The 22,428-nt window shown below is 53.8% G+C and overlaps 1 protein-coding gene across 5 annotated transcripts in view; it reads right to left on the reverse strand.

The window, feature by feature from the left end:
* The window catches only part of OGDH (oxoglutarate dehydrogenase), a 76,115-nt gene that overhangs the window by 4,338 nt on the left and 49,349 nt on the right, over nt 1–22,428 (reverse strand). For all 5 annotated transcript variants that reach the window (XM_074982019.1, XM_074982016.1, XM_074982020.1 and 2 more), the window contains 12 exons: nt 18,675–18,790; nt 15,880–16,034; nt 10,909–11,055; nt 10,012–10,102; nt 7,525–7,704; nt 6,300–6,428; nt 4,484–4,663; nt 3,780–3,932; nt 2,579–2,681; nt 2,093–2,221; nt 480–630; nt 66–193 (listed from right to left, as the gene is read on the reverse strand). In XM_074982019.1, coding sequence (XP_074838120.1) covers nt 66–193; nt 480–630; nt 2,093–2,221; nt 2,579–2,681; nt 3,780–3,932; nt 4,484–4,663; nt 6,300–6,428; nt 7,525–7,704; nt 10,012–10,102; nt 10,909–11,055; nt 15,880–16,034; nt 18,675–18,790 — 1,662 coding nt within the window. The remainder of the gene's footprint in view (nt 1–65; nt 194–479; nt 631–2,092; nt 2,222–2,578; nt 2,682–3,779; nt 3,933–4,483; nt 4,664–6,299; nt 6,429–7,524; nt 7,705–10,011; nt 10,103–10,908; nt 11,056–15,879; nt 16,035–18,674; nt 18,791–22,428) is intronic.

Raw genomic sequence — 22,428 nt, forward strand, 5'->3', positions numbered from 1 at the left:
GACGACCCCAGCCTGGCCAGCCCAGCCCAGCCAGCTCCAGGCGGGGACCTCCCAGCCGCACAGACCTAGGACGCCGTACTCCGAGAGGGAGCTGTTGCAGACGGTGTAAGGAGCCTGGTTTGGCCAGAGGTGGTTCATAGGGATGCAAGTCCTCTTGTCGACGTTCTGGTCGTGCAGGACGTGGTGTCGGTGGCTGTGGGAGGAGAGAACGGCCAGCGGGAACGTCACTCGTGCACGACCCTAGAGCAAGCGCCCTGCGGGCGTGTGGCCGCCTGGCTCGCGGCTGCTGGGCACGGCAAAGGCAGGTCACTATCATAGCGAGCAGCTGCCCATATAACACCACTGGCGCGGCCAAAGAGGCTTCCAACCCCTCCACTGGCTCCCCACTTGCCCTTCAGCAGAGTCCCAGCACCACCGGCTGCTCGCGAGGAGGGCTGCAATCCCCCTTCAGCAGGGGAGAGGCCAGAGGAAGAAGTTACCTGAACGTCCCCCGCTCCACGTCCTGGCCGCTCAGTCGGATGTGGATCCCCTCTTTGAGGAGGGAGCCGAAGGCCATGTACTCCGCCAAGGCCCAGTCCACTGTCCTGTTCTTCACCATCTCCCCCCGAGTTTTCAGAATCCGGCTCAGCCCTGCCAAGATACGGCACCGTTTGCACCTGCCTGCTGGGGAGGCATGGCAGGGACGCACCAGGCCAGCAGCCTTGGGCTGGGACCACGCGGCTCCCGCTGCCAGCCCCTCCGTCGGCCGCCCGGCGTCCCAGGCAGAGGCAAGAGGACTGCCAGGGAGGGAGCCTGTTCCAGCCTAGCTCAGAGTGGAGTGCATGCTGGTACGGACCGGCCCCGCTCTGGAAAACAACTGGAGTTTCTGCTGCCTCCCTGGCCTCTTTACCCAGCACTGAGCCGGCTCCACCTGCCTTCGCGAGCCCTCCCTGCTGGACACTGGCCCCCCCGGCAGGGAGACCTAACGCTAACCTCAGCCCAGTCCGAGCCGCAGTGCACCAGTCTGAGCGCTGGGTCAAAACTGTGCGGCTCAGGGCCAGAAGGTGCTGTAAGAGGGAGAGTGAGGCTCGTGCAGATGGAAAAGGACTAGCGCCCCTGCAGGGCTCGAGGAATGCTGGGTGTGGTTGTCCTGGGCACGAGGGCTCTGGAGCTCGCTGCCAGAAGCGGCTCTAAGTGCCCAGAGCCGAGCAAGAGCCCGAGAGACTGGCCGGTCGCCTGGGTGATCAGGATACCCGGAGTTCCCCTAAGGAGGGGAAGTGAACCCCCGACCGAGTGCTTAACCCCACTGCCTGTGACCTGGCAGGACAAGGCCCAGCACACAGTGTTGGGGCGGGGAGGGCAGGTTAGCCCCACATCTTCTGTGGGGTTCTGCCCCACTCCTCTGAAGCAGCTGGTGCCGTCCCTGAGGCAGGAGGCTCCGGAGAGACGGACTTCCGCCTGTTTGCAGGCGTCGGAGGCCTTTGGGCACTGCAGGCAGGCAGGGTGGTCCAGGGGTTCGGATGCTAAAGCTAGGAGACCGGAATCCTGGGGTACAGTCCCTGCTCTGCCACAGACTGCCTGGGTCACCTGAGCTAGCCCCTTAGCGCCTCAGTTCCCCCTGCACAGTGGCAACACCAGCCCTGCCCCCAACAGGCGGAGAGAGGACAAACGCACTGAAGATGGGGAGCAGCTCAGATAACTAGTGATGGGGGCCGGATGAGCCCCCTCTGAAATCTCCTCAGCTCTTGCTGGTGCCACCCTTCACACGCTGTCCATTCGCGGGTCAGAAGGGCCGTTAGCGCACCGGGTCCGACAGCGTCTGCAGCACGCTGGCCAGGGAATTCCAGCCATCAACTGGTGGGGGGCTTCAGCATCTCCAGAAAGGCACCTGTCTGCGGGAAGCCGCTAGTTCCCGCGGTGCTTGGTTCCAGTGGTTAACCATTCCGGCCCACCCAGCTCCCATTCCCGGGCTGGTCCTGCAGCACCAGCGACCGCGGACTCCTGGTAGATGGTGATGGAACAACACCTGACACTCGGCAGTCACCAGTAAAGCATCCAGCTCCAGCCAGAATGAACCCACATTGCCAGGGCGTCTACTCCAGCACCCCCGTACCTCCATGAATGGTGAAATCCTCCACCGGCACTGAGCTGGCCACCTTGCCTATGTGGGTCAAGTCGTCTTCATTCAGCCCAGTAGAGGGACAGGTCATGCTCCGGGGTTGGCCGTCCAGAGTGAAGAAACCTGGGGAGAGAGAAGAAGATGAAAGCCAGGCCGGCTCTGGAGTGAGACACTGCTCACGTGTGTGTGTGACGACTGTGACAGGCCCTTCTGCACGGTTGTGCCAGGTGATCTCAGATGCAGAGCAAACCCTCAGCAGCTCCATCTCCAGCAGCACAGAGAGACAGAGCCCCCGAAACCAGACAGACAGTCTCCTACGCCTCCCAGGAGTGCACGTTCTTTACCAGGCTGCCGCAGTGTACTTCCCTGGCACTGCATGACACGTGCTCAGAGAGGCAGTTCCCCCCAAGTCCCAAGTCTAATTCACTGGAGGCAGACGTTGTGAACGGCCATTTGTCTGGGGAGCAGCTGGTTACTTACCAGGCCAGGGAGAATCCAGCCAGTGCTTGATGTGCAGGATTTTTTCATCCTTGGATCTGGCATGGGCCTCTTCACAGATCCTATCATACTTGGAAATTTCCTCCTGTGGGCAACAGGGCAGAATACTGTTACAAGCCGCAGCCAAGCAAGTTAAAGGCGAAGCCTGTGGCTGCTGAGAGAAATGGAGAGAGTGCAAGTCTGTGCGGCTTCCACAGAGCTGTTTTCATACCCACGATCTCATCGGACATTAAATCCTACCCCCCCCCACTCACCAGTTAGGACCTGGGCCACCAAGGTTCCTTGCACCATGCTTAGAGCTGCTGCTGGCCACTTGACACCAGGAGCGAGAGGTCGGCCCTGCCTAACTGCTAGCTATGTGCCCATTATGAGCTCACCCCCTTCACTGATGACATGCAAAATCCAGGGCCCACGGGGCACGCCAAACGTGCCTGGCATTAGATGGCAGCGCTGGCCAGGCTGAGCCAGGAGTCACTTGTGTTCCTGCATTTTACACCCCTGCTGAAAGCCAAGGGTGAAACCCTGGCCCTGCCGCAATCCAGCAGAGTTCTGCTATGGATTCCTGTCGGGCCAGAGTTTCAACCCCTTGACTGTAGCATGGCTCAAACACTGGCTGGGATGGCTCTGCCCCAACTACACTAAAGAGGGAAAGATTTTGGCATAACTACAGTACAGTACAGATCTGGCCAGAACTACAGCAGCTACCACTGGGTTTAAATGGAGATAGTGTGTTTCCAGGACCAGTGCGGAGAGGGATTTTCTGCCGAAGAGGAAGGTTCTAACCAGCAGCATGGACAGGACCCTGCTCCTCTCAGAAAACTTGTAGCGTCCCGAGTCAGGGCAGTCTTGCTAGCAAAAGCAACAGCGTCCCCAGCCTCCTGTTTATGTCTGACTCGCAATTCCTTCCTCCCAACCAGCTCAGCAGATGAGGCACCATTTCCACCCCCCACCCCAACCTCTCCAAACCCATGAGGGCCAGGCAACGCTACACGACGCTGCAGAATCAGCAGGAAGGAGCAGTCATGCCATGCAGCAATGGCCGGTAAGCTGGTAATCACCAGGTATTTCTTGCGTTATACTAATCTGCATTTTTCCCCATTCAATAGTCATCTGCCTGCTACATCTCTGGGGTTGTGACTTATGACTGACCACACCTTACTTTTAAAGCCCTGAGTGACTGTACCTCATACTCCGGCTGATTTACCACCCCCTCTGAAATTAGCATTTCGGCGTATTTCTGCAGCACAGGTTTTTGCTTCCGGATTTGCTTGTACATCAGCGGCTGGGTGAACATGGGCTCGTCCATCTCGTTGTGGCCATTCCGCCTGTAACACACCTAGTCCATTCCAGGAAAAAAAGCCATTAGCAAGAGCCACTCTTCAACCCCTATTTCAGGGGCCAAAAAAGCAGTCACATTTAGGCTGAGCTATGCGTTGGATGTACCCATGAGGAAGGAAATCATGGGTAGCCTGAATGCAGAAGGCCTGATTCTGGTCTTCTTTATACTGGTCTAAATCGGGGTAGGTTCCAGTGAAGCCAATGGAGTGATTGCTGACTTCATGGAATGGTTTTGTCTCTTAACAGGCAAACGCTGCAGATATTTTAGAGCTATGCCACAGGAAAATTAGATTCTTGTTTTCTTCAAGCACAACACAGCTCCCTTTTCAGTGCCTTCTCTCTCTCTCTCTCTCTCTCTCTCTCTCTCACACACACACAGTCAATATCATCTGGATTACAACAGCATCGCCAAGCTCCAGTCACAGCCCAGGGCCAGGCCGTGCACCGTACAAACACAATCTGAAGAGCCTTTTGTCGGTCACTTCCCCAGAAGTTCATTAAGCAGGGCCAGGATTTCAGCAAAGCCCTGTCTGGTTCCCAACCACCTACCAAGTCCACCACCACATCCTTGTGGAAAGTGCTTCTCCATTCGGCTGCCACGTTGCACACATACACCACCGCCTCCGGGTCATCCGCATTGACGTGGAAAATAGGTGCGTTCACCACCCGGGCCACGTCGGTCGGGTATGGAGAGGAACGGGCCATGCGCGGGTCTGTAGTAAATCCGATCTGGAGACAGAGGAATCGGGGGCAGCCGTGGAAAACAGAGAGCAGATGCAGAGAAGTCGAGAAAATCCCTCACTTGAGCTTGTTAAAGTGCTTCAGGGGGTGGGGAGAAGGGATCAGAGATTTTAACTGAGCTGCTGGCAGAGCTGGGAGTAAACCACAGGTTCCCACCTCCCTACCGGTCTCAGCTCTAATCATGAGGCCACACTGCCTCTATCAGCTATAACAAGGAGCTGCAGTGACTATCGATTAGAGATTTTTTTTTGACGTTTGCCTCCCCAGCCAGCCGCGTTCCCTCTCAATTTTTCCATCCTTGTGTGGAATAAGTTTTGTTATGTGCATGTGTCTCACCAACAGAAACCCGCTGCCGGCTGTGAGCGCTCAGCACTGGAAACTCTGCTGGGTGCGCCTGAGCAGCTCACACAGGCTGGGGATGACCCCTTGCTGGCTGTAACCTAATCTGGCGGGTAACACCTCTGTCCCTGAACAAAGAGCAGGGAGGAGCCCGGCTGGTTTGGAATGAGAGGGGGGCATTTAGTGTGGGGGAGTTGGAAGGGGGTTAGCCTGGACGGGAGGAGAGGAACAAGTGGGGGGAACCAAGGTCCTGGTTTGGGGTGGGGGGGCTCCCCTCCCCAAGATGGATTGGAAGGACTATTTCTGGCTGCTGTACTAACACCTCTGCACTGTGCTGTGTCTCTGACTAAATGAGCCTCCTGTTCTACCTGCTGAGTGAGAGTCACTTCTGGCTGCAGATGGGGTAAAGTGCCTGGGGCTCCCTGAACCCCATGACACGAGGATGTGCTAACATTTTTCTTTGGAGGCGCTCAAGATTACCAAAGAAAGCTACTCCTGCCGATAAAGGCGCCAGTTGTTAGGCTGGTCTCACTAGGAAGCTATCCAAATGAGTTTTAAGTGAGCTCTGTGCTGACTTGCTACGCTCTGATCAGCAGAGGGCAGTCATGAGGTACAGCACTAATGGGGTCTACAGAAGGATAAGGCTTGCAAGAGGTAAGAGGGGAAAAAAGACTCTTTCCTCCTATGCAGCCAGCCCAACACCAGAGAACAGGATCTCAAGCCAGCCACTGAGAGCTCAAAACAGAGCAGGAAGCAAACAGTCACTTCGGGCATGTCCACGCTGCAATGGTTCAAAGCCACACCACCCTCTTCTCATCAGCAACTCACACCCTCACCAGGAGCACTTCCACCGACTCACGAGGGTCAGCGTGTGAGGCTGAGCGCGCTGGCAGGCAGCCCTGCATGCAGCTCCCTGCTCGGGACCCCCCTGGGCAGCTGGGCTGGGAGGAGCAGCAGCAGGCCCAAGGGGGCAGCTCAGACCCAGCTGGAATCCCCCGATGGCCTGGGGTTGACAGCTGGCTTTCTTGTCAATTTCACAACTCTAGCCTGGAGCCGTGAAACTCACCAGAATGTCAGCCAGGCAAGTAACCCACAGAGATGTCTCGGACCCTGTGCTGCCCTAATTACACCAATGCTGACGTGCGATTGCTAACGCATTAACACAATGGGCCAGAGCACCTCGCCATTCACCCCGGCCTGGGCGTTTGAAGAGCACGTTCCCAACAGTGCTGGCAATGGTGGAGCTGCAGGACCGAGCCCTGCGTCCGAAGAGCCTCGTTTTTACCTGGTTGTTCACGACCACGTGAACTGTCCCATGTGTAGTGTAGGACGGCAAGTCGCTCAGATGGAACGTCTCATACACTATCCCCTGCCCGGCAAAAGCTGCATCGCCGTGCAAGAGAATGGACATCACCTGTGGGGACAAGAGGACCGAACTGAAGGCTGGTATCTCGGCAGCTTCTTTTCAGCAATGCTGGGGAAGGAAGGGTAACAGGCTGCAGGGAGCAACAGTTAAACAGGGCATGGAAAAAACTTCCTTCCCGCACACTGTTCCTACACCTCTCTTGTAGCCTCCTCCTTTCCATTGTCCATCCATAGCCTTCACAGTAAGGGAGGGCTGGTGCGCCAGCCCCCAGCGACTGCGCTAGGAAGCGAGGTGTCGGAGGTTTCAAGTGTAACAAAGCTCCTCCATTGGAGGCTGGCATCTGATGCAATAACTCAGGAAGACAATTCCCACTTCCCTGCCCTGAAGTGCGAGAACCTCAGTTAAAACAGGATTCTTGGAATTAAAGAAAGCTCCTCAAGTAGTCAGAGGATAGTGTCATTTAAGCAAGCTCCTGCTGCGTGTCACCTCGTCCCCAGCCCCAGGTTCATTAAGCACCAGCCAGGGCCCATACCACTTCTTCAGCTTGCGGGGAAAAAAGGAAGGGGAGATTAGAGACTGCGCTGAGTTGCTGAAGACAGACCTCCCTCCCAAGTGCTGGCAGAAAAAACCCACACGCAGAGAGAGGCTGCACTTTTCCAGCGCCACCTCAACTCTTCGGGAGGGTGTCTCACGTACAGCTATTAGAAGTGGAATTCCACGAGCGTCTCAGGGATAGCGATCCCTTTCCTTCCAAGTCCATGGTGCTGAACCGTGAACACCTGCCCCTTCTGCTGATCTGCAGATTTGGATATTCACCTCGAATAAGAACCTGGCCTCCCACTCCCAGACCCCGCATTACTGCTGCTCACAAGGGAGAGGTTAAGCTGGAGCAGGACAGAAGAGGCGCTCGTCTGGTTACTGATGGAAGAGGGCAACAGGAGAGGGACTTCACTCGGGAGCAGAGCTCTCCTGGTCGCCGACAGCACTCCCAACACTGGGAGGGATATGGAACGGCCAATGCACCTGGATTGCTTTGGATCACCTGGGTCCCTGGCAGAGCAGTTTACCAGCCTTCAATCCGCTACAAGCGGAGCGTGAATCGCTTGTAACAGACATCAGATCAGGGGTATGTGGTGCCATTTACCTTCTTTCCTTCCGTGTCCCCACAATAGAACTGTTCTGCCTTTGTCTTGCCCTGCACCACTGGGTCCGCAGCCTCCAAGTGAGAGGGGTTTGCCACCAAAGAGAGCGTGATGTTTCTCTCGGTGACGCGGTTAATCCTCCGGTGGTACATTCCCAAGTGGTACTTCACATCTCCAGAGCCCTGGAGAGAGAGATCAGGGCCAGGAGAGAAGCATGGGCTGATTTCTCATGAGAGCCAGAGTCCCAGGGGGTGACCTGTCATTCCCAGCTTCACAGCCTGGGCACACAGCATCTCCTAGGCTTACATGGCGTATGCAAGGGCCAAGAACTCCAAGTTCCTCCGCTAGAGCTGCAATAACCAGAAACACCCGAGTCCAGGGGCCATGTGCATTCGCTGGTATCACATAGGGGCCCCACATATCGACCAGAAAGATTAAAACCACCTATATCATTAAGGACCCGATCCTGCTCCCACTGAAGCAATGTCAGGAAGCTTGTTTGGGTACTTGAGTGCTACGAGCTTTAAGCACCCAAATTCAGAAACAAAGGCCCTGGTTCCCCCTGTATTCTGTACACTGCCAAGATGCATTTGGCCTCATTTACGCCCTAAAGATGGGAGAATCATAGGGCGCTGGAGGGTGGCTGAGCAGCCAGGAGGTCGAAGTGCTGAGCAAAGGAAAGGAGACAAGAATGGTTCGGAGGAAGGTGCAGAGGGACTGGGGAGAGCCAGGGAGGTGGATGGGGGAGTGAAGAGAAGGAATCAGAATCCCAGGGCTGGAGTTCATCTCAGGAGGTCATCTAGTCCAGCCCCCTGCCTGACGCAGGACCAACCCCAACCAAGTCATCCCAGCCAGGACTTTGAGAAACCTCCAGGGATGGGGATTCCACCACCTCTCTCGGTGACGCATTCCAGCGCTTCGCCACCCTCCTGGGGAAAGTTCTTCCTCATATCCAACCTACACCTCCCCCTCTAACTTGAGCCCATTGCTCCCTGTTCGGCCACCTGTCGCCACTGAGAACAGCCTCTCTCCAGCCTCTTCAGAGCTCCCCTTCAGGAAGTTGAAGGCTGCTATTAAATCGCCCCTCAGTCTTCTCTTCTGCAAACTAAATAAGCCCAAATCCCTCAGCCTCTCCTCAAAGGTCATGTGCTCCAGACCCTTAATCATTTTGGTTGCCCTCCACTGGACCCTCTCCAAGGTGTCCACATCTTTTCAGTAATGGAGAGCCCAGAACTGGATGCAACACTCCAAATGTGGCCTCACCAGTGCTGAATAAAGGGGAACAACCACCTCTCTAGAATTAAGAAGTCCTGTGGCACCTTATAGACTAACAGATTTTTTGGAGCATCAGCTTTCATGGGCAAAGACCCGCTTCATCAGCCGCATTGTCCATTGACCATTCATGGTCTTTGCCCACGGAAATTTATGCTCCTAAAAATCTGTTAGTCTGTAAGGTGCCACAGGACTTCTTGCTGTTTCTGAGGATACAGACTAACTCAGCTACCCCCTCTGAGACTTCTCTAGAACTAGAGAATCTACAGGCTGAACCCAGCCTTAAGGAATTGGGGTCCGGAAGAAGGAAAGCAGTAAGACCCGGGAATAAACTTACAGTGCGAGAGGAAGAGATTGGGGTGGGTGAAGTAACTTGTGTGAGGAGGCACAAAAACAACAAGCTTCTCCTATCCCTCCCCACCAAAGAAGAAATGACTCTAGCGAGGCACAGGGACGATAAGCACTTCATCTTACAGCAGGAAAGTGTTCCAGGAGATCATCTCTCTGCCAACATGTGGGCCACACTATGAAAGACAGGGGGGAGCCTGAACTAAAAGCTCACAATAGGATAGGGACAGATCAGCCCAGGTTCTGTCAAAGGACTGTGTTCCTCTCAGCTGTCAAGATCTGACTCCAGGGTAGGGGATGTGGGAGAACCGAAATTCACAATTCACTGGATTCTCAGGAGTACTGTGGAAAGGCTACGGAGTCTCACAAGACACAATTAAGGTGAACAGTCACAGGGTGAAGTCCTGTCCTGGCTCAGAAACTGGATAAATGGATAACACTTAACACAACATCTTCCCTGCAGATCTCACTACCCCAAGGTATCCCTGAGGCCACGCTGAGCAGGGGCAATGAGTAACCAGCTACCTGTCTGGGTGATCAGAACACAGCAGTGAATCACAGGATGAGAAGAGAGAAAGGGACTGAGCCTTCCTGATTAAGAGCCAACCAGTAATTGACGAGGGGCAGGAACAGGCAGGTATCTCCCACATGGACAGGCTGTTCCAGAACTGTGCCTGTTAAGGGAGCTCTGTCATCATCCTCTGGCCCTGGTCGGAGGTGGGACATCTGCCCAGAAGGGCCCCTCGGGCTGACAACTCCCAGGGGATGCTGCTGGGGGCTCTGGGGACAGGGCTTGCCAAGGGAAAGAGGCCCCTCGCAGACTGGACCGAGATTCACATGGCTGCTACCACGACGCCAACCTCACCCACCTCATCCGCCGCCTCCAGCTTGGAATCAAACTGACAGAAGATCTGCTCCAGCTCCTTCCTGATCACGTTGGCAAGGACATTCAGACGCCCCCTGTGAAACCAGCGCCAGTCAGCCAGAGGTGGACAGCTGGCCATGCACTTTATATTGCCTGTCTGGAGAGAGCACCGCTCCTCCCGCATGTTTCATGCCACAGACAAGGACCCACTCCTCTTCCTGTGTCATGCCAAGAACGAGCTTGACTCTCCCTGTCTCGACGCTGAGGGCAGCGAGGTGGGCAACCTGCGGCATGCTGTCCCACGAGGGCTTCTTTTGGCAATACTCTGATGTACTAATGCCCCCACACCGGAGTCTAGCGGACCCAGCCACGGGGAATGCTGGCAGGCAGCCAGCTCAGCAAGACTGTTCTTTATACCTCCTAATTAATCTACATCCAGGCAACCAGTTAAATCAACGTTGCAAGGCTCAACATGCAGGCAGGTCCAACCTGCTTGGTACCTTGCACCAGGGCCTCGGTGCAGGAAGCAACACCTCCTTGAGCAAGTGCTCCCTGGTGGTACATTACTGCCTTGCAGATCCCCACGTGCAGTAATGCACCTGAAGAAGGGCTCGTGTGCTGGGCTCTGCCTTTAGAAAGACACAGGGCATTCCCTGCACGCAAAAACACATTTCCCGCAGCCTTTGATCCTGGGAGACGCTTGCTGCAAATGGGGCGATGCTAAGGCCTAAATCGCATGGGGCATCTCAGTTTGTTGAGATCATTTTCCATCAAATTTAACTGAATCGTCTCTGGGGGGAAAAAGGTCAGCTCACATCACCTGCTGTCTGCCCACAACTTTGTCCTGCCACCTGCACCGCTGCCAAAATATGGGGGGGGGGAAAAATAAGCAATCGGTTACCTGTGTGGCATCCCCATGATAACATAGTCCACTCCCTTCTCGCTGGACTTGTCAATGATCGTCTTCAGGGCTGGGATCAGCACCTCGCAGCCTTCCAAGCCAAAGCGCTTCTCCGAAGACCATTTCCGATGGAGGAACTCCTCAAACCTGCACGGAGGAGCCGGACAGATGTTAACATCGTTAGCGGAGGAGTCACAGAAGGGTGCTCTTCCCTGAGCCCGTCACCTGTCCAAGGGCTTCACCTCTGCACCAGAGCCTACCCTCCGCCTTTGTAAATTCCTGTTATTAGGAGAGTAACAGCTTGGTCACAAGCACAAGCCGCATCCAGCACAGTCCCTGTCCCAGATCGCTTTATCCCGTCTCTTGCCCTTCGTATATTCCTTCATTCTCAGATTAGGAGCATGCCATCTAAATACAACCTTAGTTAAATACCAAAAAAGCCCACCGGCATGTCCACATCTCGCCAACAGCCACCTGGCTAGCACGTGAAGGGAGGACAAAGCAAGCAGTCCTGTAGCACCTTAAAGGCTAACAATTGTATTTATTAGGTAATGAGCTTTCGTGGGTTTCGCTCATGACCTAATAAATATAACCGTTAGTCTTTAAGGTGCTACAGGACTGCTTGCTTTGTTTTGCAAGGCTTCTGACTAACACGGCTACCCCTCTGAGACTATTTACCATGGAAGGTGACGGGAGGTCACAGTTGTGGAAGCCAGAGGGGGCCAAGATTTCGAGATGGAAGGTCATACCCAAGAGCATCACACAGAGCAGTGGGGTGTGGCCAACTGTGTAAAGTTCGCACAACTAACATGGCTTCTGGAAGGCTAAGGGCCCACGTGATTAGCTCTGCTCGCTTGCTGGCAGACATGCAGACAATGGTCTGACCTCACACAGCAATGTGCAGAACGGACTGTACGGAGCTGGAAAGAACGGGATCTAGCTGAACTGGGAGTATTGGCTTGTCAAAGCTAAGATGTTGAAGAATTACCGCTTGAGAGCTCAAACATACCTGTTTGTTCATCCGTTACTATAGTCTGTATCCAATCAAAATCAAGTGTATCCTAGTAACTGTGTCTGACCAATCAACTGTATGCAAGTTAAGACTATAAATGATCCATTACTTTGTTATATGGGGTCCCTCTCTCTGGAGAGCTACCTTATGCGCATAACACACACCTTGTAATTCTACCCCGGAGAAGCCTCTCTGTCTCTCAGCTAGCCGAACGCTGTTGGTTCTCCGACAGGGGGTAGAAGAGGAGACAACGATGAACGGGGCTCCAAGAAGCGGCTGCAAAGAGGGGACGTGGGGAGAGCGGATGCAGGGAAGGGGATGGAGGCAAAGTCTAAGGGGAGTGGCTCTAGGCTGGAGTTAGAGGAGAGGCGGTGAGGGAGCACGAGCTGCTCCTTGAAGCAGCTGAGAAGACTGGAGCAGAATGGGAGAAAGATGCAAGATGGGGACCTTGCGGAAGGCAGGCAAAGGTTGAGATTCTGAGTCCTGGAACCAGTGGGAGGAGATGAGCAGCCTTGTATGGCAAGGAGGGTAGGTGTGAAAGAAGAGAAACACACCTGGAATGCAGAACGTGGAACTCCACCTGGAAACGTTCACAACCAAATCACCTGAGGAAACCTCCGAGAGCAGCAAGGCTATGAAAGGCGCCGATGGTTCGGAGACCACCGAAAGAGCCAGGGTGGGAGCAGGAGGTGATGCTGATGGAAGCACGATGGCGGTCCGACAGAAGGAACCTGGCGAGAACAGTGCTCAGACGAGGTCCAGAGAGGAACTGCTGTGAGGAGGGTGGGAACTAATCCAGGGGTAAGGCCAAGAGGGAGGCAATGGAGAGATGGAAGGTGGAGGGGTCAGCTGAAGTCTGGGAGAATGAGGCTGCTAGAGATCAAACTATCCAAGAAACCCCCACACTTCTGCAGGACAGCAGGTTCAAGTCCCAGCCACTTTCTCCTGCTCCAAGGCTGCCCAGGTTACGCATCGCCTCTGGGGGGCGGGCAGGGTCTTCTTTCTGCAGACAGCTCTTGTGCCCTGTCCAATATGCTCAGCCCAAGTCCATGATAGCAGCGCCATCACGACATGTGGCTATCACCCAGGAAGCAATGGTTCAGGACTACCATGGTGAGAAACTGGAGACCTCTTTGGCTGGGTTGTTCCCCTTCCAAGTGCCGCACATAGTGCAGATGAAGGCGATAACTCTTGTACTAGACTCATCCGTGCAACACTCAAACACATGCTGCATCTGGATTACAGCAGCAAGGTGTTACTTAATTATCCGCCCAGAACCTAAGCGATTTCTGTCCAGGAGGGGTGATCCTAGAAATAATTTGAAGCCACAATTGCAAAGGACCTCCAGAGGCAGAATGGTCAAGGGGCTACAGCTCTAGCCCAGAGCTCAGGAACCCCAAACTCAAGTCGCTGAGGTGACACTATGGTCCACAGAAACACCCTGGCACCCCAAATACACCACTTCATCTGTATCTTGTACAGTGCATTATCTTATGAGCCCTCATTCCCGAAGCCTTTGTCCATCAAACATCTGTGGTCTGCTGGATTGCCTGCACGATCATCGCACAGGCCGTTTTACTGGGTGCCTGGAAACGCCCACAACTGGCCTTTCAGGTACCACAAAGAAGCTGCCAGACAGTGCGAATGGCCCATCAGCAAAGACAAAGGACTATGGAAAAGGTTTGTCCTCACTGCTGCAGGGACCTCTGAACAATGGCTGGGATGACTCAGCAAGGCGTGCAAGAGAATGTGACCAGAATGTGACAACATCACACACGTTCTCTCTCTCTCTGAGCAGGAAGGGACCGTGGGAGGCCATTGAGTCCAGTCCCCTGCCAAGCACCATCTCCCCCACTTTTTTTTTTTTTGAAATCTATTTGCCCCAGATCCCTGAATGGCCCCCTCAAAAGATTGAACTCAACCCTGAGTTTTAGCAGACCACTGCTCAAACATGCTTAGTCTAGGAACAGAGAGGGAGCCGTGCTGGTTTATACACTATCAAAACAAAAAGCAGTCAAGTAGCACTTTAAAGACTGACAAAATAATTTATTAGGGGACAAGCTTTCGTGGGACAGACCCACTTCTTCAGACCATAGTCAGACCATGGTCTGTCCCACGAAAGCTCACCTAATAAACTATTTTGCTAGTCTTTAAAGTGCCACTTGACTGCTTTTTGTTTTGATGGTGTAGAGACTAGCAGGGCTTCCTCTCTGTCACTTAAATATTGAGTCTGTTCTGGTCTGGCTGTGGTCTGAAAAAGTGGGTCTGTCCCACAAAAGCTCACCACAAATTATTTTGTTAGTCTTTAAAGTGCTACTTGACTGCTTTTCTACTGAGTCTAATCTGGGCCCTAGCTTCTGGGGCCCCTCTCCCCAACATGGATTGGACTGGCTGCTGTACTGACTCTTCTGTAAGATGCTGTGCCCTGTCGGCTAATAAAAACCCGCTGTTCTCCTGCTGAGGGAGAGTCACTCCTGCCTGCAGGACACAACTCCCTTTTGGTACCTGTACTCCACACGCTGAGCTGGGAACAAAGGGCTCCCCCTATATGAAGCAGCTATGTAAGATGGGAAGTGACCTCTTGATTTGTCTTCACAGAACTCCACACGTGAAAGAACCTCAAAGACAGGGGTTTGGAAGAGGAGGAGACAACCTAAGTTGCCAAGCAGATGCACTTCATAGCTCGAGAATTGGTAAGCCAGCCGGTGTCACCAATCAGGGTGAGATACTGCTAATTCAAACCCTATCTACCCAGTGTGCGAGGCATAGCATGTGTGTTTGCTCCTTTGCTAGGTAATCTGCTCTCGTCGGTTGCTGCCACTTAAAACCTATCTTTCACAGAACTGGAAGGGGCCTTGAGAATTCAACAAATCCAGTTCCCTGCCCTCATGGCCGGACCATGCATTGTCTAGACCAGTGGTTCTTAACCCTTACCGCAAACTGCACCCCTTTGTTCTCAAAATGCGTTCTCGCACCCCTTATCAAAAATGGAAAGGGGGGGCCTATACTCTTAAATTCATATTAAATATATGTAAAATAGTTTTATGTTACTACTCACCACGAACAACAGTACAGTAGGCAAACAAAAATATGCAAGTACTACCCAGAGATGTTGCTGAGCTTTGCTGTGGAAGTGAACTGTGACTGACCTGCTAACAGTTAGCAGCTAACTGAATTCATAGGTAGGTTTGAGGAAAGAAAGTAGCTGACACTCCGTAACAGATTTAAAAGCAGCAGACAACAAAAAAAACTTCAAAAATAAACTCAATGATTTACCTTCTAAAAAAGTCGTGTATGTCTTGCACCCTGAGAAAGGCACCGTGCACCGCCAGGGGGTGTGCGCACCCCAGGTTAAGAACCACTCGTCTAAGCCATCCCTGGCAAACATCTATCTAACCTCTTCTTACGTGTCTCCAATTTACGGAGATTCTAGCACCACCCTAGGCAATTTATTCCAGTGCTTAGTCAAACGGACAGTTAGGACGTTTTTGCTCCTGTCCAACCTAAACCTCCCTTGCTGCAGCTGAAGCCCATTTCTGCAGCTAATAAACTTGTTTCATCTTAAATCAGTGTGTTGCAGAGTGAAGTGTTAAAAAAAAAAAAAAACAAAACCAAAAACCTGTTCCGTTAACAAGTGCTGGTGGAAGGATGGGTCTGGGAGCTTGGCTGCAGGTTATCACAGAGCATAGTGTGAGAGGGAGCCCAGGATGCCGAGTGGGGGACTCAGTGATACCTCAGTTCCAGGTTGCACCGCATGGGGGTTGAGGGGGAAGGGGGTACAGATACCCCTGGGCAAGCCCTGGAGTCAGCATGTGCCACCGCTGTCCCATGTCGATAACAGCGTTCAAGTGTCGCGTCGGTGATGGGGCCGAGTGGCACGGAGAGCTCCGTGGGACACCCCCGTACCACCCCGCCACCTGCAAACAGCACACTGGGGACACCAGAGGCAGGCCCAATACCTTGTCGAGCGCACCAGCCTTGCCAGCAGCGTGCGCTTCTCATCCGTGGTGAACTGCATGATTCCTGGCGTCTCAAACTTCTCCCGTATCCACTGGCATTGCTCCAAGTCGTTGATAAACATGAACTCCACGCCGATGTGCTGGCAGTAAGCCGCCTAGTCGAGAGGGACACAAGGGAAAGGAGGAAACGTGAGGCGCTTCTTCTCTGCAGAGCACCAACTGCAAGAAATGCTTGCCGCAGCCCGGGGACTAGGCTGCTGGTTCAGAATTCAAGGAGCCCTGCAAACGCTGCCCAGGCAGCCCAGGTGGTATTAGAACAGCCTCTGGGAGCCCCTTAGCATCAGAGCACGCTGGGCCTCTGGCGCATCAGAAGGTGAAGAGGCCTGCCAGTGTTTCATGAAATCCAGCCTGCTCTCCTGGGCATTGCACTCAGCTGCTGAGGCGACAGGGCCACCCCAGGGAGCTGGTTAGTCCGTACCTAGAGAATAGAGGAATTCTGCTGCAGACAAAGGCATAACCGCAACGGGACTGTGTGGGAGACGCGCTATCAACAGCGCAGGGCATGTGAGGGAGAAGTCTGGCAACCGGTGTGGGGCATAAGACACCTGGGTAGGACCAGACTGCCAAGAGAGCTCAGGACCCAACGTGTTCAGCACTCTTAGAAATCTGCTCCTTCACCTTAGCACACGGGACCCGGCGGTTTCCATCCCCACCTCTGCCACTCATGCAGCTTCCAACGAATCACTTCCTGATGCCTGTTTGCTTGTCAGAAACCTGGCTATAAATTCATACCCAATGCGGCTGATAGTAAAGTTTGTCGTCTGTACAGCAGACCCCTGACTTGCACGTAGGTTGCATTCCTGGGCACCCACGCGTAAGTCAAACTTCATGCAAGTTGGGACCCGGTGGGGGAGGGGCCCTGCCACCTTTGGTCTTAGCTGCACCTGGCTCCTTGCTCCCGTGACTGCTGGGGACCCCAGACCCAGGCGCAGCAATATGGGTCAGTTTCCAGGTTCCTGCCAAGCTGGGGAGAGCCAGGAAACCGACCAGTGCAGCACTGCTAGTCAGTCAACCCACATCAGTGGCAGTGTTGATGGTGTGAAGAAAAAAGTCTCGGGGGGGCTCCTCTCCTGTTCTCCTAAGCTGTGCTGTATCTTACCGAGAAGCGTGCTGTGTTTGAGATTGACACACAGCTTAGAAACAGCTTTTCCAACACTGGTTTGCAGAGCAGCAGCTCTGTAACAGGGCCTTTGGGACAGACAGGTTACTGTGCACAGCTCCTCTCATAACCAAGGTAAAGCGGCACATGCGGCGTTCGGCCATCCGGGGTTTGGGCAACAGTGAAGATAATGGAGCAGGACAGGCGACGCTGAGGGCTGGCCAGCTGGCCAGTTGCCTGTTGCGACTGGATGCATAGAGAAGTCACAGAGCTCCTTGCCCTAATTCCTTCCCTGGACAGCCAGCAGCACCTGCTCCCTCCTGTCCTTACAAGAAGGGCAGGCGAGGGGCACATGCTCCAGCTGCTGCCAGGGAATGCCTCTGCTTGTACCAGGGCTGCTCTCCCTCAATCTCGACTCCTCAGGGAGCCTGTTCGAGGGGTGGCACCCAGCTCTTGCTTCGTGCCTGCTCACACCATAACAGGAGGCTGACTTTGGTCATTGCCTCACTCCCTCATCCTCAGAAGTCCAGTGGATTTAGCAGCCACCAGCCTAACAAGCCCTCATTCTCTGCAGCGGCTCCTTGGACGAGGCAAGAGCGGGGACACGTCATTTACGACAGCACTCCGCTGCCCTAGAGCCATCTCCTGACATGGGAGCACGACTGTGCTTCGATCCCAGACCGAGGCACCGAATGCACCTTCCGGACACAGAGTACAACTGGTGGAAGAGAAGAGCACCACAGATGTCCATCGTGGGCCAGACGCCTTCCTCTCTGCCAAGTCGAGCCAGCCCGGGGGGCCCACGCCCCAGGGGATTTCCCACGCACCACACTGGTGCCCTCCCAGCCTGCTGTGCTTGGCTTCTCTGCAGCAGGCCACGAGGGCAGCAGTGTGGTCAGAGCAGGCTGGGGGGTGGTGGGTGAGGAGGGAGAAGGTTGTGACCCCTGCTGCCACCACGCCCCACTTTCCCCCCCCCCGAAGAAGATGGCAGGGCAGGGCAGGGCAGGAGCAAGGAGCTGCCCCATGTGCCCCTCAGGATAGCCCTGCTGAGGCACCTCAGGCTATGGGTCCCAGGGGTTCCCTCCAGCCACACCACCGTTACCACGGAAGGCAGAGCGGAGAGTGCCGGTTTCCTGCTTTTCGTACTGTTTGGGGGGTGCCAGTTGAAGGTCAGGCTCTCAGTGGTACTAACTCGTTACGTTTGAGTCGGAGGTGCTATCACCAGGCGTAAGGGAAGTCGAGGGGAGAAATGCACCCGTAGACCTCCCCCAGCGAGGGCAGCCAAGTAAGACCAAAGCAGGTAAGTCAGTTCCAGCTACGCAATGGCTGTAGCTAGAATTGTGTATCTGCAATCGGCTTAACTTTCTAGTACACACCAAGCCTATGATATGCCCAAGATAGCACAGACTCTCAGAGCTCTCCTGCTGGTGTGAAGAGCTCAGAGATGCCCAGAGGAGAAGGACCATGTTAAACACAGAAGTGGAGTATAAAACGGAAGGGAGAACAGAGAATCTGATCTCTGCTGAGGGAGGGGTAAGTGGTATTCAGAGCTCTCCAGTCAAGATCCCAAAGTGAGAACCAAATGTTAACGGCCTGGTTTTCTGAGGGCCGTGCAGTTCTCCTACACTTGTCTTACCTCCAAGCGGCGGATGATCTCACGGAGTGGAAGAGCCGACTCATTTCCTCCAATGAAAGTGGTCGTGGGCAAGTGGAAGACCTTGTCGAGATCCGATTCATCCAGTCCATAAAACCCTGCAGGATTTTCACGGGTGGGACAAGCCAAAGCAGGAGAGAGAGGGGTATATTTCGAAGGTGGACAACCACAAAGGAACCAGGGTTGTGGGGAGGATGGCAAAAAAAAGCAGTATGAAAACCAAAAATAAGCATGAAGGAGGTTTGTGTGGGTTAAACAAAAAAACACACCCCAAGCAGTAATTAAACCGACAAGCGAGTGCAAAAAACCCACGTTATTACAAAAGCACGCAGGCAACACCCAGGTACAAACAACAAAGCAATATATATGCATGTAAATGGGTAATTAAAATTGAATGTTGAATTGAGATGGATTGGAGTCCCCCATAAATAAAATACATGTTAGGAATATAACAAGTTCGAGAAGAAGAGAAAAAAAAACCAAAGGGGATTGACCAGAGTTCATTGAGCAAACCAGATTTCACAACATGTTCACAATTAACACCACAAAGTTGAAGCAGAAAACAAAAAGGTTAAATGGACCGACCCAAAAGAGAGAAAAGTAAGAGAGAGGAAAAGCGATGTCAGTTTTTCAGGGTTCTGCAGTGGACTCTCGTGAATAGCTCACCCCTGGGACAGAAGTCTTAGGCAACAAACGGGACCCGTAGGCTTTGAACAAAGCCCCCTTTGCAGGTAGGCAGGCAGGGTTTGCTGCCAGGAGTTACTCTTCCCAGGCCTACAGGGTTTAAAAACTTAGCCAACCTTGGAGCTCTGTCTCCCCTTTTCATGTGCACATCCTTACACTACAGACCCATCCCACGTGGTATCTGAGGGGGCCAATGTGGAAGCCTTCAGCATAGTCAGTGGGGAAGTTACAGCTTAAATAATTTCACGGGTCTGTAAGGAAATCTGCATGGGACGCAAAACACAGGGATCAAAGCAAAGAACTGGCAAGGGGGACATGAGAGGCTCAGAAGAGCATGACAAGGTCTACTCTATATAGCAATACCAGAGGTAATCCCTGCATGACAACCCGGAAAGGTGTCTGATTCAGCCCTGCATTTGCCATTCCTCCTCTACCAACAGGACAGCTGCGCCAAGGGCTTTCTTTCCTCCCCCAGACCGTACCAAAGCTGTGTGCTGGCTCACAGCGACAACCTAACCCAATGCAGCTCTTTGGGCAGAAGATCATGCTTGCTCACCAGCAGGCGGAAAGCTGGGTGTGTCTGGTTAGAGCACACACACGTCTTTAAAAGGAGCCCAGCCCTGCTCCTTGCGCTTTAATCACAAAGCGGAGAGAGCGCCGTTAAAGAAATTCTATTTTCATTCCGCTGGCTTTGGACCAGCAGTGCCTCCTCTGGGTAGGCAGAGAGCACAAGTGTCCCTGGACTGCATGGACTGGAGCCCACATAGAAGCCAGCATGTGGCTCCTCCCAACTACCAATTCACATCAGGACATGGTCACTCCATGTCAATGACCCGTCATCTCTGTCAGAGCACCTGCCAGTGCCCACTTCTGAAAGTGCAAGGACCTCTGTGCGTATGGCTTTACAGGTGAGACGTGATGGAGAAATTCCATCGGGCAACGTATTGCCACGAATGTCTAGGAAGGCTGTTTAACCTACGGGAGGGCATGAGGAAAAAAGAGGCAGAGGACGGGCACAGCTAACTACAGGCATGTGCCAGGGAGCTTTCATACTGCCCAACCCTTGTTCAGAGGGCACAAGTGGGCCACAGATTCAGGCTGGAACTATGAACAGATGTTGAAAGTTGTGACGGGAGAACTTTTAAATCCACACAAATCTCCTTCCTGGTGACATACAATAGCCACTCTCCTGCCTCTTCCACACTTGTGTGGAACTGAAAATGAGGGACAAACATGAAACCACAGCCTCCACCCTGGAGGCAGAGGAACTGAGAAGGACTTTCCTCTTGTAACACAGCAAGTCAGTGGCAGAGCTGGGACCAGGACCTGGAATCCCGATCCCCAGCCCCCTATTCCTGCCCTCAGGCCACACTTACAGAATTGGAATCATAGCAAAATAATTAAAAAAAAAAAAAAAAAAAAACCAACACACAGCATGTGTTCTCTCTCGGGTGCTGAAAAATCAGCTTGGCTTTGGTAGAGGGTTTAACCCGGCCCAGGCCATCCCACTTGCACCTGTGCAGACCCTGCAGCTCCTCGGCACTCAACGCGGGGATGAGAAGCTGCCTGCCCTACCAATGCCAACTCTGGAACCCTGCCACCACCGGGCTAGCAGGCTGACCCAAGCAGGCCTGGTCAGGTCGCTCAGCGAGACAGCTGGCGGGTGGCTATATACAATGACTAGCGCCTTCCAAAAGAAGGGTTAGGGACCACACAGCAGCCTCTGCTTTCCCTGAAGAACGTGTCCGAAATCTGAACTACGTGGGAGAGTCCTCCCACCTCACTCCAGATCCTTCCACGTGTGTGTCCTTCTCTGGGTTTACCATCTGGGCCTTCAAGCTCTCACGTTCCCATGCTGTACGTGCTGTGTGGCGGAAGGCCACCATGCGGGACCTTGCTAACCCGAGTGTTGTTTGGAACCTCCTGCTCAGGGGAGGGTGCAACTTTAGGAACACCCCCAATTGAAGACTATACGGCCAACTGCCTAGAGCAGACTCTCCCTGGGGCAGGGATCAGTCCAGCGTGAGCTCCCGGACCACGTTCTTGGCTTTCCTAATGCTCAAATGCTGCACCGAAGGGGAGTCAACGCTGCGGCCGTCCTCTGTGGGGGTGAAGTAGTAGCTAGTCCCACTGGAGGCCGGTGGCACCGGTACTGCTGTCAGCACGCCCTGCAGATGCTCCCGCCTTGTCCAGGTCCAGCTAGCTAGACCTGGGGCCTCCACTTGGTGGCAGATGATCTGGGCTGCTGAACGCCCCTCCCCAACAGGATTTTATTCCTGTGGGGTTTATGCCAATTGAAGGCAGTGGGTTCAACTGAAGGGCAGCAGTTGGCTCCACAAGTACAAGACTTGCCCTCTTCGCTTGCCCAGCGATGGCTCAGCTCAGACTTTGCTTTTGGCTGCACTGAGCAAACACACAACTCGAGTGAAGCGGTGTCACACACACCCCCAAATTACATAAGCTGGCCTCCGCGAGACGTGGCAATGTCACTGGACAAGAGACGGAAGCACACTGAACAGCCTCCCTTGCTCCATCTCCATGTCTAGCAGGCAGCCCCCCTGAGCCCTTCTAGGCTGAATTTAAAGCACCTGAGATAACGCTGAGTAGCGTGTCCACAGTGAGAGCTATTCCTCATGTAGATTTCCCATGACAGGTCCTCACCCCTATCTCAAGGCTAAGTCAGCCAGAGGCATGCTAATTTTGGGCAGAACCGTGGCCTCAGGAAGGGGACCTGGGAAAGGAAGCAGGTGTTTAACGTTAACGAGCTTTCTCAAAAGCCACCTGCCATTTGGGAACTGGTGCTGGGCTGGGGCCCTCTGCCTGCCTGTGCTGCTGGCAAAGAAGGAGAATTAGAGACCCACAACTTTCCTTTAAGTTTCCCAACAGCTGCTAGGTGCATGGGCACTGCAAAGTGGGTGAGTAGATGCTACAGAGGCGTGGCTCACCCACGCCTTTACCTTCCACCATAGAGAGGGGATATGCTACACTTGAGGGCACCTGAGTACACTGGGGCTGCAGCTACATATCCAGATCCCAGGGTCCCTTCATGCAA

The sequence above is a fragment of the Carettochelys insculpta genome, chromosome 31 (assembly GCF_033958435.1).
Source record: "Carettochelys insculpta isolate YL-2023 chromosome 31, ASM3395843v1, whole genome shotgun sequence".
NCBI lineage: Eukaryota > Metazoa > Chordata > Testudines > Carettochelyidae > Carettochelys > Carettochelys insculpta.